This window comes from the organism of the source record quoted next, unplaced genomic scaffold (genome assembly GCF_019419815.1).
Source record: "Pyrus x bretschneideri cultivar Hongxiangsu unplaced genomic scaffold, Pyrus_bretschneideri_v1 Contig12, whole genome shotgun sequence".
Lineage (NCBI taxonomy): Eukaryota > Viridiplantae > Streptophyta > Magnoliopsida > Rosales > Rosaceae > Pyrus > Pyrus x bretschneideri.
The window spans coordinates 7,622,240-7,639,170 of NW_025999413.1; the positions used below are offsets into that span (position 1 = coordinate 7,622,240).

The window sequence follows — 16,931 nt, forward strand, 5'->3', positions numbered from 1 at the left end:
GCCTCTACTTTTGTCGTTCTGTGGGCCGAACAATTTTGCATGAGATACTTTGACGAAATAAATTGAAGCTTAGATGCATTTGATTGGTAAATTACTAATTTGACAATTTGATGTTAGACGTGGATTCAGTTAATTGGCGATGACAGTGTGTCATCTCTTCTTACCCCAAATTTGTCAGATGTTGGTTAATTAATTGGCAATGATAGTGTGTCGTCTCTTTTTACGCAAAATTTGAAACCCTTTAATTTTAAATAAAAATAATTTAAATTTTATACCGTCATTGTCTAGAGCATGTGTTTGGGAGTGCTAATAACTTCTCATCTACTCTCATTTTCTTTCTTAGAGTTATAAGGGTACCCGAAATATGCATAAACATATTAAAAGTTAATTTTAACCTTCTAAATGAAGGGAAAGGGATCTTCACCTCCTTTTCCTGGGGAATTCGGATGATCCTGTGATCGTGATATTTCATCATATATCGTGCAGTCAGTTTTCATTAGATACTAGTTATATTTAATTTTAAATTTCAAATGATTTCTAACCGTACGATGTACGATGAACGAATACAATCACAACCACGAGATCCCCTATGAGGATCCTTTTCCTAAACGAAGTTAACACGCCGAAATCCATCTTTATTCGTGGCAAGGCAACGAGTTGAATTTGTATCGTCGTTCCTTTTTGAAATGGTGTCCCGATAAAAAAATGGACTTTGAAGAATCCTAACAAGTTAAATTAAAAGGAAAACTAATGAAAAAGGATTTGAAAACTTTGTGTTTTAACGAAAATGATAAAATAAAGGATAAAGTGAATAATACCAAGATTGATTTTTTGGTGTAAAAATATAATTTTTCGTTAAAATTTTCTAAATTAAAAGCAGCTGATCATGCTTAATTGATTAACCAAACAAATGAAGTAGGAAAGTAAAGCAAAAGCAAAGGTAAAGTCAGAAAACACAATCCACCAACACCAGCATTGAGCACACAAATCACGGTGGTGGGGATTGTATAAACAAAAACGATTTATAAATTCCCAAATCCGAAAAGCACAAAATCCGATTTAATATTTGATAATTTTGATTAATTCATGTTTTGTCCGACCACAATTTGTTGTGTCCATCATTGCCACTGTTTTCTGTGGTTTTCAATTTATGCTCAAATTTGGTGAATGTCAGCTGACAGCAGACTGTCTCAGTTTTCAAAATTAGAGTTCTTTTGGTGCAATTTTGGGAAAGTTTCTGGTTATGGCGGACAATTCAGTTTCTGAGCTTCAGCTTGGAGAGGAATCAACTACGGAGAGCTCATCTGATCAGCACCAGGTGACTTTTTGCAATTTTCAGGTCACAGATTTTAGTAATTTCAGTAGTAAAGATTTAGTTTTTCTGTTTGTTTGCTGCATTTTCTCTGTTACCAATCAATAAGTGTTAGTATTTTGCTTTTGTTTAGGTACTCTGAATTGGAAACTGAAAACTTCAAAAGGGTTAATCTCAAAATCTGAGCTTTTTGGTTCTTTAATGCTTAAATTTAGTTTCTTTAATTTAGTTCTTTGACTCCAATTAGCGAAAATCAGTTCGAGTTATGTGCAGAAATTACATTGCTTTCGAGTTTTTTGCATATCGCATGTCGGTTTTTACGGTTCATGATGATGATATAAGGTTCATGTATTTACGTGTGCTGGAATGCTTGGACTCTATAACATTTTCGATTTTCGATCTCATTGTTGAATAGTGTACCGATAAAAGGGTTTGTTGGTTTTGCAGATTCATGAACAAAAGGAAAAGAATGAAGAAACCAGTTCGTCTAGACGGCCAAACCTCTCCTCATTGCAAATACCGGCAAGGACATTGGAAACCAGTTCGTCTGCTTGTACGAGAATTGATATTCCCTCCACACCAAGTCCAAGTTCTAGTAGAGTTGGACTACCGCCTAGGCCACATTCAGCTAAGATCAAATCAACCGTGAAAAATCTGTTTCCTCAAAAAAGCTTCCGGGTGAAAAATTTGCCTCTGGATGGCGAGAAGACGATTCTCATTATGCCGGATACATCACCGTCAGATAGTCCGTTGGAAAAGCCTTCTACTTCACGGTCTTTCTCGCTCAATAAGCTTTTCTTCTCTACATCAACAAAAGGGACTCATTCTTTACCAGTTACACCAAGTGCAAATCTGGGTTCTGAGATTGGGCAGGGAAGACAAGTGGAGAGTCATTCTGATTCTGTAAGTAATTCTAATTTATCATTTTCATGTACCAGTGCCAGTTTAGAAATTCTCGTGTCACACTAAAAATGAATTTTGTTTCAGAGAATTGAAGTTAAGCATCATATGTCCCGCTCTTTCTCAGTTCCAGTAAATATTGCGACCAGAAGTTTAAGGCGGATGGATTCTGGATGCATGATCCGTGTAATTTCAGCAACTCCACGTCCTTCAGCAGTTGAGCGTGCCTCACCAAATGCTGACCCAGCACTGGAAACGGGTAAATGCTACCTCCTGTCATGAATAGAATGTGAAAAACTTGGCTCGTAGCCTTGTAGGAGATTGAGCATATATGGTGAAGCACTTTTGTAGGAGTATTATATGCACTAATCATGCTGGAAGGAAGAATGAGCATATTCACAAACCTCTCCTACAGGCATGGTTACTGCATATAAATTTTGGCTAGTAAGAGAACGAGAATATTCACAAACCTCTCCAACAAGAAACTGCGGAATTATAGTACATATAATACTCCTGTTGACTTTTAGTAGTGCTACGTTGATTGCAGATAGATTTGATTTCATATCTTTCTATTCATCTGTTGATTTATGGTCATTCACTTGCAACTGGGAACGTCATTCGTAGCTTTAAAATAAAATAAAATTGAAAGCCAAGGTTTTAATACTTTCTCGGTTGAAGTATTGAGCCATTAACTTTTATCAAATGCTTACAAATTTATTAATTTATTTTTCCCACTATGAGTGCTCCTTAATTTTTTGTAATATCTAACATATATATCGGTAACTAATGAGAATGATAACTTGCCAATTTCAGCCACAGCCACTGAAGATTCAGGTGAAGATATTCCTGAAGAAGAAGCAGTTTGCAGGATTTGTTTGGTTGAGCTCGCAGAAGGTGGTGATTCTCTTAAAATGGAGTGCAGCTGCAAGGGAGAGCTAGCACTTGCTCACAAAGATTGTGCAGTAAAGTGGTTTAGCATTAAAGGGAACAAAACCTGTGACGTCTGCAAGCAGGATGTCCGAAACTTACCTGTAACACTACTCAAAATACACAATCCTCAAACTGTTATTAGACGACCACCAACAATAATGGAGCAGAGGGAAGTCCATCATTACAGGCAAGTCCCAATTATTCCAATGATGATAATGATCCCAGCATGACATCGTAATAATAACTCATTATAAAATGCCCCGAGGCTCCATGTTTTCAATTTTAGATGAAATGACTGTGGTATATTCACCGAATAATGTTTCCTACCAAAAGAAAAAGTACCACACAACCCCCTCCCTCCCAAGTAAAAATGAAGAGAGAAGACAAGTATTACATGAGATGATGAGAAACACTCGCAATATAGAATGAAAACAATTTTATGCTGTTGTATCTATGAAATCTTCACAGAAATCATCACATTGATATGTTAGTAATTCTGGATACTTGATGGAAAACTAAACTACGCTCCGTTAATGCCCCATTTAACATCTATCTGTGCATGTCTGGTTGCTCATTTTGCTTATTTTTTTAATTTTCACTTTATATATTTACACTTCTAATAACCTGGATATTTCTGGAGATGGGGGAGGTGCATGCTTACACGTCTTCTACTGCTCCATTAAACACATAGAAAAAAACATGATAAACAATTTGTTTCCATCAACTTGTCACTCAGCACATTTTCTCAAAATGTTTGGTATCATGCCCTCAGTCGAGACTTGAGATATTACCATGTGAGTTTGATTTTGGATTTTGCCTTGTTGCATGCTTGACAGGGTCTGGCAGGACATACCGGTTCTTGTCCTGGTCAGCATGCTTGCGTATTTCTGCTTTCTGGAGCAACTTCTGGTTTGTTTTGTGCTTATTTACAATAAACTCAAGCTCTTCATTATATGGAATCATGGTTTTGGTAGCAAGCTCATACTTGCTGGCAAAGAGAAAATTCGACTAGATTTCATAAACAGCAATTGTTCAGTCATCATATTTTCTGTGATATGATCCTGAAGAATTTACGACTTGCAGTCTATACATTTATGCTTGTTATTTAAACGTTTGTATGAACATTTTGTTCTTGTTTTGCATTAGAATCATTATGTGCGTGAAGTTTCCTTTTTCATTCTGAACAGGTATCTGACTTGGGCCCTCGTGCTCTTGCCGTTTCCTTACCCTTCTCTTGTGTTTTAGGTCTCCTTTCATCTATGATTGCTTCCACAATGGGTGAGTTTCTTCTTCCTTTTACTATCAACTTGTTTTTATTTTATGCCCTTTCTTTATATAAATCCTCACTTAATAAAATACAGTTCTATACAGCTTAATTATTTTTCCCACAATATCCATGAAGTTATTAATTTTAATCTGTTCACCAGGTTTTTCTTGTTTCTCTTTGGTAAGAAATGGAAGCTTTGTCATATCAAACTTCAATTAGGAAATATTTTTTTGCACCCTTTTAAGGATGCAGTTGGAGCCATCTCTTTGCCAACTCGAGAGGCCAGATTCCAATAATCTGCATTGTTCTTTTATCTCTTAAGTAGAGGCGAGATTTAGTTCATCCGGTACAATTCTAGAAAGTTAGAGGGCACAAAAAGGAACATCAAATCTTAGAAACATAAAAGTACGCTGGATAAAAAGTACCCTAGGAGTTAATTTTGTACAATTCAATGAATAGAAGTACGGAATTTTAAGATGTGAGAGAGATATTGCCCTAAGGAAATTAATTTTAAAAAAGAGTTATCTTTTTTCGATGAAACACCCAGAGTGGTCTTTTTCTGAGCAACTCATGATGTTTTCCATCTCTATTTTTGCTACGAATAAGTGGAGCATTCTATTTTTCATGAATTATACCTTGCTTGAATACGCTACCTGATTATGCATGGTGGTGGCAGTGAGCAGGAGCTACATATGGGCTTATGCCTCCTTCCAGTTTGCCATCGTGATCCTGTTTGCCCACATATTTTATACTGTAGTAAGCAGAACCGATTTCTTTCATGAATTTACACACCCTGCCTGTTTTCCTTTCTTTTCCTTTTTCTTTGTATTCTATTAGTCTCTGCTGCAGCCTCTCATGTTCACTGACCGTGCAGCTTAATGTAAATCCAATTCTCTCAGTCCTCCTTTCCTCATTCACTGGCTTCGGGATTGCAATCAGCACGAATTCCCTTCTGGTTGAGTATCGTAGATGGAAAATCAGCAGACAACTGCAATCATCCTATCAACATGCTAGCAGTGCACTGCATCTGCATGAACTACAACTGCAGCAGCACCGGCAACAGCACCAGCAGTGGCTACAGCAAGAAGAGCAATATCAACGCCAATCCCAGCAACAACGACGGCAACAGTTGATGGAAGATTCACATAATCAGTACCAGCAAGTACAGCGACAGCTTCAGCAGCAAGAAGAAGAGCATCATCGACACCAACAGGAGCACCAGCACCAACGGTTGGATGGAGATCCAAATGCTGATGGTTCTAGGCCGCTAGAAGTTAGACAGGGCACATAGCCCATAAAGATTGAGCAATTTTTGTTTCTTTGATAGGTAAATTTGAGCTCTGTATACTGAAGATCTTTCATCTTTTCCCATGCATATTAGCATGTAATCATTTTCTAAATATGGGGCAGGCGACTTTCTGTTTTCCTTGCCAGCCATGTAAAATCTGTACCTACTTCTTATTTATTATTTAATATAGGTGCTCATTTTAACTCCGTGCAGGTCAGGAATCAGAGACGCAAGAGTAACTTGACAAGAGGCGTTTTCTACCTCAGATTCTTAGACAAGGCTGACCGGATGGTATGTTGTATTCACCAGCCATGTGCTCGACTCATTTACGGACATCATTGTAAGCGAAAACGTCTCAGGCATGACGAGGTAGTCCCTGCCAAGTGAAATACCCCGTCTTGATGGGCCGTTTAGTCTTGACAGTTACAACGGGCAATTTCAGAATTCCAATTTTCGTACTGAGCCGTAGTTTTTCTCTGTTTTTTTCTGATTATTTGTTAGTGTTCGTGTATTTCTTGTACTTTACAAGGTTCTTCTTCTCATCTTGTCTCTAACCCTTTAGCCTTTAGGGAAGGAAGCTTTCTTGTAAGAATTTCGCAGAGGCCGTGCCTTGCGCATTCTAGTGTTACACTTTTGGGTTGTTTCCCTTTAGTCCTCCAAACTATTTTTCGTGCCGAGTTGGCCTCTAAGTTTTTAGTGTTTACTGCTGGGGACAAGGACGCTCGTTACAAAAGTTGACATAAGTGAATTGGCCAGGGCACGATGCAGTTTGGCTCGGGTTTTGGACGGAATTGCACATCAGATTGACCTCTCATTTTGAACATTCTTCAAAACGAGTAACCGAGTTTCACGGTCATCAGTTGTCTTTGGTAACGACGGTAACTCATCACACATCACTGCCCTCGATAGTTAGCACAATTCAATTGGAGATAATTCCTATAGAGTGCCAGATTTTGATAAGTGATACGAGAGAGAAATTTAAGAGAGAATTCATAGCAAGAGCTTAAAACTGCTCATAACATCTCACCAAAATTTGAACAGTGCCTAAATCAAAACTAAGTAAAATGAAGGAATCTGTAAACACCAATTATGCTACAACAACCTTGAGTTTCCCCCAGCAGATCGAAAACGATAACAATAGCATGTATAAAAGGGGAAGCAAACAAGTGAGTTACATGAGCAGTAATGCACATTTCAGCTCTCGCCTCCACGTTTTACATCCAAGGTCGGTTTGCTAACTGGGAAACGTTATGACCTTGCTGGCGTCAAGAGTCCATCTGGAGATATGCTTGAGTAAACTGTATTAGCAGACACCCAACGTCTATCGGAGTACACTTCTAGCTTTGGTTTGGCCGTCAATACTTCAACAAACCTGTACATCCATCGATCTAGCATTCCTGATGCAAGAATAGGAATACAAGGGTTACAATGAATGGGAAAATTGATGAAAAAGTAACCCTCCCATCTGTAACAAAAATATGGTTAGATTGGAAACTTTGATGGCCCAGACTCTAATAGAGGGCACATCAACTAGTTGGAACTTCAATAAGCGGAAACGGAAGTTCCAAATCTACAATATATTTTGATTGTGGTGACTTATAAGAAATCATACAGAATGAGAAGAAAAACCCATACCTGTCAAAGCAAAGGTACCACCCAATACAGCACAAAGCCGAGTGATGAAATGGAGAAAACTGCGGCGTTCTTCTTTGATAGTTACAGTAATTGGTGAGAGATCATACAAGAAGTATACAGCTGGATACAAACAAACGAACAAACAGGGCCAATAATTAACACCAATGAACCCAATAAAAGGGACAGACAAATAAATTTCTCATAAACCAACCTGGCCATGACCTATCAAACTGTTTCATAGGAGAAAAATATTCTGTGACAGAGAACTGATTGGTTGACAAAACTTCTTTTGAGATATACCTATACTCAGTTGGAACAATCTGCACCGCAACAAAAAGATACATTTTCAGAATCGATCAAGTTTCTAAGTTGTCCATGAAAGCCCTCTATTAGAATGTATGTAAAAGAGCATATCTAACAACAAAGTTAGGCCTGCTGATGTCCAATGCAAATTATCTAATTGGTCATGTTCTGAACATTAATGTAGAACTTGAAACAAATCCTTTAGTTTTTCTGTTCCTAGCAATTGCATCAGTTCATTTGTATTTGAAAACAATAGTTTTGAGACAGATACTTAATATTCATAAAATGCTCCTCTTCATGTTCAAAACTTATTGCGCTGAACTGATATCAAAATGCCAACTGACCAATGAAGCAAAACTCCATTATACTTTGACAAGGAACTGGCAGCATGCCATGCCTCTAAGTTCAAGATTTTGAGGCAGAAGAACTGGCAGCATACGGCCCAGGGAAGTGTATAACCTTGTAATGGACTTTAGGTATATTTATTTTGATAAAATAAATTCACGTAAAATCCATTTATGAACAAACACAAAGTATTGCAGACCACTTGATGAAAGAAACGGTATAATTCTTTATTAGAGAGATAAGTTCCTTGGCTAGGAGTACGCTTTTTGGATGCAAGTCTCTTCCTAGCAGGGAAACTTTCTTGCTTTAAATTTCTCCTATCTGAGTTAAAATATGGGGCAACTACTCGACCTTGCACAAGTAACAGAAGGTAAAAAAATGAACATTTAAAGTTCATTTAAAGGCTTAAACGCAAGCAAGCATTCGTGCACAGACATATGCATGAAACACGCCAGTGTATATTGCAGATACCTGAGATTTAAATCTACCAAAGAGCTGTATACAAAGGAAGTTCACATATTCAAACCTTTATATAATATTTGAATGTGCCGCTTGTGTCATGCAAAATACGGTCTGTCCCATCAAGTGGATTGTGAATTCCTGGATATTTTGGGCCAAATGACAAGTCATGAATGATGTGGCTTACATTTACATTTTTAGATCCTCCGAAAATCTGCACATAAACAGTAAGACATGGAAAAATAAGTTGGGAGCTGTAATTAACTAGAGCCAGCAAGCTTTACAAATATGCTATAGTGAAAAAAGCTAGTTGACACAAGACTGATCCACAAAGAATCCCTTTTGATACGACAAGCGAGACAGGGATTACTTTACTCAAGTGCCTTCAATCCCCATTTCATTTCCATACCCAAAAAGGTTGAAAATAGATTTAAATATCAAGTCAAAATGCACCGATCTTATGATTAAGCAGTTCCAAATGCCAAAACCCAAATTTATCAAATTTTTCATTCAGGGACCCATAATTTAGATCCACCATAAGTACTTTAGATCAGGCACTGCACTATGCATGTTCTAGATCACATGAAACTCATTCACCACAAAAAAAGACAGAAATTGGAAGGAGGAGGCAACAAGCATTTTAAGGCAAACTAACCATTTGTGCAACGAAAATGTTTAACCCATGAACTGATAAATGAAAGTTTCCAGCAACCCTTTGGACATCTAAAACACCAAACACCTGCAGCAAAATTTTATATCAGATATATGAAATTTCTGAAGGAGCAAGTGCAGTCCAATAGTATAAAAAGTGGAGATCTCTGTAATGATGTACCCGGCATCCTTCTCCATTTGCTATTGCATGCTTTACCCTCTTAATGAGATCTTCTGCAGCTTGATCAAAAGTTCCTTGTGAATGAATTTCCTGGTCCTTATCATCGTGATTATCTTTGCCATCATCTGGTCAAGGTTCCTTATCAGAAAAAGAAAATGCAAAAAGCAAGACATACAACCAAAACAAAATGCGATAATGCAACATGGACATTACCATGCTTGTGAGAATGCTCCTTTTCAACAAGGTCAGACAAATATTCAGTGCCGATGATGTGGCCATGACTGTTCAGGCGAAGCTGCAGCCACTCTAAACCGATTAGGAGAATGACTATGATAGAAGGGAAGAATAAAGACAGATCACCAGTTGCCAATTATAAAAACCAAATCATACTATATAAATGCATAGTCAACAGCAATGAGATTATAACTAAAATTTAAGCCAGTGGATCAAGGGAAAGAACAAAAATAGTCATCACTACCCACTTTTCAAAAAGCCTAAAACTTATGATGGCCCAGCAAAAAAAACCAGGAAAAAAAGGCTTGACAAAGCACTAAGTAAAGGAAGATCCAAAGAATCCCACATGAAGTGGTGCAGGTTAAACAAATTATGTTCAGCATGTGTATGACAAACGTGAAGATAACACTTGGACGCCAAAAACTTTGTAATACAATCATCAAAGTTTAAACAGATAGAACACTTTTTTCTACCATTGTACAAATGCAGTTCATTGCTGTTTGACATGAAACACCATATTACATTGCAGCCCAATACCAGGAAATACATAAGAATCAATAAAGTCTCTTACTTTCCATATGTTTGTGTCAAGATCTACTTCATGCTTGCCTGACATATCGATTGCATCAACACTCAAGACTGCAATCAAACGTAGAAAACCGAAGTTTATCATCACACAAAGCTACCAAATGATGAACAGAAAACCTGTACAAGGAAACCTCCCTTCACTTAAATAGCAAGAGAAAGAACATTCTCACCATCACAAGGTAAAGCTGGAAATGTCATATTTATATGAATCGGAAGAGTCTCTCCGCGCTTTAAGTCTACGGACATCTGCCAAAAACACAACCCTTTTCAATTAGACAACTTACAATCTCTTAGCATCCATGCATATCTTTCAATCAATTATCCACTTATTCAACTTAACAAAATCTCCGGAAAACGAAAAGCAACGCATTCGAAATTCAAACCTGGTGGACGGTGTATGTGGTGAGATAATATCTGAGCTCGTGCACAAACAATGTCGCCATTATAAGCAGCCCAACAACAGAAACTACAAATTCAAGAAAAGCCAATAAATTTTCGCAATTCACAAAAAACCCAACTCAAAAAATACAAAACCAAACCAAAAAATCTCAAAAATTACCAAGTGCCCCGGATTGCGTTTTCTGCAGCAAGTGCTCCTCCGCCCGAGGAAACGCATCCAGGTTCTTTAATGCTTGTCTAACCCTCATTTTTTACCGCGATTTTTACCAATAACAATGATAAATTTACCCAAATCCTGCACCATTTTCAAAAATTTCAACTTTTGAAGCATCAAAAAGTAAAACTCCTCGGATTCAATCATTCCGATCAAATCAAAATCATGGTGCTTTTATAGAGAGAGAGAGAGAGAGAGAGAGAGAGAGAGAGAGAAAGAGAGAGAGAATTGGAATTGCAGAGGGAGGGAGGGGTACCAGTAGATTTTCTTTGAACGAATCGCCCAAAAACAGAGATATTCGCGTTCCAGAAGACCGCAGACCGAAGTCGGAGAATTGAAGCTGTTGGACTCCGCCGCTTTTATAGTTCTGAGCTGGGTTATGGTGCGCGCGCGTCTAACTTGGTCTTGTCCTGAACCCGCGCCTCCTCTTTTGCTTCTTTGCTTTCTTCAAGATTCAATCATTCAAGGGGTCATTTATTTTGGCATAGATGATTGAAAACTCCAAGGTGATCAATTTTCTTGATGGTGGTTGTTGATTATGGACCAAATTGATATATATATATATATGTATATGTATATTTTAAATTTATTTTGGTCCACTATTTAAGAATTTTTTCTCGAAATGTTTAGGGATTCAAATTGTACGACACGTATTTAAATGAATTGAAAATTGATTAATAAATTGGAACATTATAATTTAAAGGAGGACAAACTAAAATATTAGTGTTTGTGTACGATAACGTAGATAAGATTAAAGGAGTCAGTTGCTTCTTGTAACTCAAAAGTTTATACTTTACTGGCTAAAACTCAAAATTCGTTTTAGTTTACCCTTGGAATGCGATTTTGATCCTAGTTTGCCTCTTAAAATTTGAAAGTCGTTTTTATAAAACTCACAATTCGCTCCACATTACCTTAGATCTGTTAGTTTCTTATGGGGGTTTAATTTGAGTGAGCCAAACTAATCAAATTTATTGCACATGTGGCATAGTCTTTTTGGGTGTTGGGTCTTATATATATATATATCTTTCAAGGAGAAGAGAGAGTTCACAAGTCAAATGAATAAATTTTGTCAATGAGTAAAATTGTGACTTTTAATTTATAGAGAGCAAAGTGAAATTAAAATAGGCGTTTCAATAAGCGTAGCTAAAAATAAACTTTTTGTTAATAAGTAGTTTAGATAATAGAATGTGCTGTCCACACAGCTTATTTTATTTCTCACACCTTTTATTAATTTTTATTCTTTAATTTTCTTCTATTCATTTAATTTAATAACGAAAATTAAAAAAATATTTGAGAAGCAAAACATGGTGTGGGTATATCAGCCTCCTTGAAAATATAATGTCACGTGCAGATGGTATGAAACTTCCCTAGTTCCATCTAAAGGTCTCCACGACCCTAGTTACAACATTAAAAACACGGCGAAAGTACATATACAGATGCGGTTGGGTTTCAGTTGAAGATCGTTGAGTTGAGTCTCAGTAGGTCGGATGGCGGCAAAGCTGTTAGCAACTTCCCCATTTGTAGGAATTGCGGCACTCGTTTCCCTCGTAGCTCTCTTCGCCTTCTATTACAAGCCCTTCTCCCAACAGGTCAGAGATCCCCAAAAGCTCGTTCTTTTGTTTCTCTTTTTCTTCACAGAAAATCGAACTCCCCAGCTCAAATTTTTCATGGTTTGGGGAGCTGAAGAAATCCAAGATTCGATTTTTCTTGGGTTTTCTTTGGAGAATTTGTCTGTGAATTTCGTTTCGAGATGGGTTTTTGATTTGTTTGGTTGTGTTGGATTTTGAATGTTTGAAATTATAGTGCAAAAGTATGTGACTTGATGTTGTTGTTGTGATCTTATAGAGATTGTTCACTGTTGAAGAACTGGCTTTGTACAATGGGACTGATGCGAGTTTACCGATTTTTCTAGGAATTCTCGGGTACCCATTTCGTTTTCTCTCTGTTTAGATGTATGTATTTACACATAATGCAGCACCCTAATGCAATTCAACCACCCTAATGCAATTCAAGCACCCAAATGTGTGCATTATGCTAGCTTGGTTAATTATTTAGAACTAAGAGATTGAAGTCTCACACCGTATTGAATTTCGGCAATCAAGTAGAGCATTTTATATGGTTCCTAAAAATGCCTTGTGAGTATGCACTTACTGATTCCTATAAACTGATCAATATTTTGCGATCAGGTCGGTTTTTGATGTGACGAAAGGAAAATCTCATTACGGTGAGGGTGGGGGGTACAATCATTTTTCTGGAAGGTTTGTTCGCTTATGTAATCCTTTTGAACTTGCATACTTAAATTTTGTCCTCAGTATTGATCTGTTCTCGATTTTTCCCCAAAACATAGGTTCGGATTAGTTGTGCTAGTCCAAAATTGTTATTCGTTTACATCAATTTCATTGTTATTCGTTTACATCAATTTGATTGTTATGGTTCATAACTTGTGAAACGTAACAATTCTTTTATATCCTTTTATGCTTTGTATCTGTGATTCTGTGTAGACTTATATATTAACAGCTGTTTTCTTTCGCGTGCAACCCTGCAATCAATCAAGAGATGCTTCACGAGCATTTGTTTCAGGAAACTTTACAGGTAAACAAAGGTTTGGCTTCTTTTTGTCGCTTCTAATTGGTGATGATTTTATGCAAGTTTGAGGTTTGATAGTTTATGGGCTTGCCTTTGCATTGATTATAAGCTCATTTTCGGGGATTTGATGGAAAGTAACTCTTGACGCTATTAAGTGTTAATGTTATAGTAGTAATATAGTATTTGGCATTTTTTTTATATTGCAGGAGATGGGCTCACAGACTCGTTACGTGGTTTATCAAGTACACAGGTAACTCGTCCTTTTTTTCTTCTCTTTCTATCCTAATGTTTTTGGAACCATTCTAGGTTATAAAGGAAGAAAAACTGCTAAAACTTAGGACACTGTCTATCAAACATCACTACATTTTGAAATCGGTTACACGGTAGAAACCAACGTGGTGATGGCATGCCCAATTCACCCTATGAATTCTCATTCAACGATCTATGGAGTTAGTAACGTTCACCCACACTTGACGATTGTCTAATGCCAAATTCCAGCACAACTGACTTGTAGTCTGTAGAGTCATTACTTCTAATGTGAAATCATTACTGTATGGATTGAATCGAACCTATCTTGTAGAGTTTTGACTACCTCATGTCATGCTTTGCTGTACTATATTTATGTCTTTTCCATTTTCTGACATATCCACCTTCAACATGGCATGTTTTGTGACTTTTCTTGATAAAGTTTTGCACTATCGGCCCTTTTTTATTTTTTCACTTTTAAACAGAATAACAATATTAATGGACTAATACGTAATATTCAATCCTGTACTAATATGCTAAGTTTCATCAGTTGCTACAAGTTTGATTGTTTTGGTTTTTGTTTGTTCTTTCGTATCTTTCAGGTGAAGAGTGTCGTTGAATGGAGGGATTTCTACTTTAAAAGTTACATGTGAGTTACAAACATCTGTCTGCTGTCTTTGTATTTCGATGAAGTCAGAAGTTTGAAGATACTGGAAACACAGTCCTATTCGCCAATCTGTTTACTACTTTTTAAACTGTTGGAAACATCTTTGGAGTTTAATAGTTTACATCTACTACCAAAATTTTGATTAAATAAAACCGAAAAGTTTACCACAAATCCCCCAAACTTTCTTTGAGGTGGGCAACCCTATTATGATGCAATGTCATCATCATATCTGCTTTTATATGCCCGTGATTGTTTTGGTAACAAGAGATATTTATGTCTTTCTGAATTTCATACTGCCTTTTCCTTTGAATCATTTATCTTGTAAATGTATAGCCGTTCGCGGTTCACAAGACAGACCCCGGTGCCTTGTCCTGTGTCAATCTCGATACTCTTGTTCTTTTGTTCACCATTTTGTTTCAGCGAAGTTATCATGTCAAATATATTTGAACTAGATTTGTTTTTGCTTTTCACTATATTGGTATTAGGTCGAAAGGATAATGATATTTTGTAACTGATCTTTCATGGCTTTGAATTGTCAGATTTGTAGGGAAACTAGTAGGTCGTTACTATGATTCTCAAGGAAATCCTACAAAATATTTGAAGGGAGTGGAAGCAAAGGCTGCGAGAGGTGCTCAGCTTTTGGAGAAACAGGAGAATGAAGAAGCGAAGCAACCTGGTTGCAACTCAAGGTGGAGTCAGGATGAGGGTGGAGAGGTACGTATCGCCCTGAATTGGAAACATAGATCGAGAACCAAACACTACTTGTGCTCTCATTCAGTTCTTATTATGTAACTTTCGTTATGTGTTTCAATATTGTGCTACATCTTAGATTTATACCTGTTTTATTAGGTTTGGTGCGATGAGGGTGTCCCGAGGTTAGTTCAGAGACCGCTGCAAATGGCTTTGACCGGGAAAATGAGCACACGATGCGCATGCTTTAATGAAGATCAACTAGACCAACCGGGGTTAAAGATCTACGAAGGATGTGATTATCTTGCCAAGACCTGCCGAGTATAAAATGAGATCGGTTCTGGAAGTTCCACATTAGAGTATACCGTTCTACATGCCGCCTCACATAGTTGTTGAAGAGGATGAACGAGGGCGGAGTAACAGAAGCATTGTTGATGTGTTAGGTCTACAATTTTCCTCCTTGCAATACATGGATTTTACAACAAGAACAAGGACATGTATATTTGTATGTTTTCTTTTAATTTATGTTGTGAATTATGTTTTCTTGCTGCAAGATAATCAATCAATCAACAAACGTTTCTAAGGCTTCATGGGTCATGTTTGTTTGCATAGCTCTGTGTGGTAAATTGATGAGAATATTGGAGGGTCGTACGATTTTAGTCGCGTTAACTATTTAGTTTTTACTTTATAGCTTTTGTTTTCAAGCTTATTGAAAACTACTTTCACTGTTCAATGGTATATTAACAAACAATATTATTTACATTATGATGTGTTTACTAATCCGTAATCAAATTGAGGGGAATTGAATTGAGGGGAAATTGGAATGAGCTGGAATCAGAATTAGATTCATGTTCGAGTTGTTTACCAAAATTGTCTGGAATCAGAGTAGAAATGACATTGATCTATATAAATTGTTTACTAATTCATATGAATCGGAATAAAATTTAATATAATCACTAAAGTACCCTTAACTAATCTATTTTATTTACTAATTATTTTTGGTAAAACTTTTACTCTTTCATTGTTTTTTTTTTTTTTTTTGTAGAGATAATTTTTTTTTTTAGTAAAACTTTTAGTACAAATTTAATATGAAACAATATTTTTTATTTGCTTCTTCATATTTGAGAAGATTCTTAATCACCCTAATTTATTTCCTCTCCTTTCTCTCCCCCACTCCCTAATCTTTCTCAGCAGCCACTCCCGCTTGACCAAAATGCTCTCACCCACACCATCCTCTCCAATACCCACCACCACCACCGTCTCTCGTCCCTCGTCTCCTCCCCCATCCTCTTTTCTCTCATCCTCCACCGCCTCAACTCACTCCCCCTCATCCACAAGACTCTCCTCATTGCCAACCACATTATTTCTCATCCTTCTTCCCTCCCGTTCGTGGTTGTTCACCAAATCCTCGTTGGCAAATGCCCTAGGGAATAAGGGTTTGCCGTTCACACCAATCCAAGGAATCAATTTATGACTCGCATCCCCAAATTGGTCTACAACATTCGTATAAAGAAGGGTTCTAGGGCTCATTCAGGAAGAACATGACTATGCTCGATGCTCCACCCGGGTTTGCAGCGTGTAAAGGCAGTGTCGTGGTGGTGATCAAGATGTAAGGAGTTGGCAGATGAGAAACGAAGGAGAGGGTGCGCTACTAGTGGAAGGTACAAGGGTATTTTGGGTAGAAATGTTTGATTCCAAAAGAAGGCTTCATTCGGGAATTCTATTACCACTTCCATGTATGTAATTGAATTCCGGACGATTTAAGGAATTCGATTCCGGATTTTAAGTGGGTCCCACTTACTTTTTCATTCCTTGCATGTTAGTAAACGTTGGAATGCTTCAGAAGGAATGCGATTCCGTTTCTTTCCATTCCATGATTTCGTTTCTTTCCATTCTATTCATGTTTGGTAAACATGCCCTAAGGGGGGTGGGGAAGTAAGCTAAGCCGCACAATGGGCCAGCAATAATGTAGTTCAAAATTGCTTTTGGCAAGAATCAAACCTAAGACTTTTTACTTACAAGTGAAAATGAATATC

The 16,931-nt window shown here is 37.2% G+C and overlaps 3 protein-coding genes across 6 annotated transcripts; 2 read left to right on the forward strand and 1 right to left on the reverse strand.

The window, feature by feature from the left end:
• Positions 1 to 938: 938 nt before the first annotated feature.
• Positions 939 to 6,358, forward strand: LOC125474494. 3 transcript variants are annotated; one of them, XM_048578307.1, is made up of 9 exons: positions 947 to 1,339; positions 1,760 to 2,215; positions 2,300 to 2,471; positions 3,026 to 3,329; positions 3,979 to 4,051; positions 4,330 to 4,420; positions 5,086 to 5,165; positions 5,284 to 5,736; positions 5,911 to 6,358. In XM_048578307.1, the coding sequence occupies exons 1-8, from the start codon at positions 1,244 to 1,246 to the stop codon at positions 5,698 to 5,700; spliced, it is 1,689 nt and encodes a 562-aa protein (XP_048434264.1). In that variant the 5' UTR covers positions 947 to 1,243; the 3' UTR covers positions 5,701 to 5,736; positions 5,911 to 6,358. The 3 variants fall into 3 exon arrangements, with proteins under 3 accessions (XP_048434266.1, XP_048434264.1, XP_048434265.1); XM_048578308.1 differs by having other exon boundaries at positions 1,003 to 1,318; XM_048578309.1 differs by lacking the exon at positions 5,911 to 6,358 and having other exon boundaries at positions 939 to 1,339; positions 5,309 to 5,592.
• A 312-nt stretch (positions 6,359 to 6,670) lies between these two features.
• LOC125474495 (endoplasmic reticulum-Golgi intermediate compartment protein 3-like) lies at positions 6,671 to 11,123 on the reverse strand. The gene is made up of 12 exons (XM_048578310.1): positions 10,963 to 11,123; positions 10,653 to 10,787; positions 10,477 to 10,559; positions 10,264 to 10,339; positions 10,077 to 10,144; positions 9,485 to 9,566; positions 9,272 to 9,396; positions 9,095 to 9,178; positions 8,507 to 8,653; positions 7,544 to 7,652; positions 7,333 to 7,452; positions 6,671 to 7,094 (listed from the first exon to the last, which is right to left on the reverse strand). Exons 2-12 carry the CDS (start codon positions 10,738 to 10,740, stop codon positions 6,946 to 6,948), a joined length of 1,131 nt encoding a protein of 376 aa, XP_048434267.1. The 5' UTR covers positions 10,741 to 10,787; positions 10,963 to 11,123; the 3' UTR covers positions 6,671 to 6,945.
• Positions 11,124 to 12,046: 923 nt separating this feature from the next.
• LOC125474496 (membrane-associated progesterone-binding protein 4) lies at positions 12,047 to 15,478 on the forward strand. 2 transcript variants are annotated; one of them, XM_048578311.1, is made up of 8 exons: positions 12,049 to 12,295; positions 12,552 to 12,628; positions 12,893 to 12,964; positions 13,261 to 13,298; positions 13,499 to 13,542; positions 14,141 to 14,187; positions 14,745 to 14,919; positions 15,055 to 15,478. In XM_048578311.1, exons 1-8 carry the CDS (start codon positions 12,194 to 12,196, stop codon positions 15,220 to 15,222), a joined length of 723 nt encoding a protein of 240 aa, XP_048434268.1. In that variant the 5' UTR covers positions 12,049 to 12,193; the 3' UTR covers positions 15,223 to 15,478. The 2 variants fall into 2 exon arrangements, with proteins under 2 accessions (XP_048434269.1, XP_048434268.1); XM_048578312.1 differs by lacking the exon at positions 14,141 to 14,187 and having other exon boundaries at positions 12,047 to 12,295; positions 14,809 to 14,919.
• Positions 15,479 to 16,931: the final 1,453 nt, after the last annotated feature.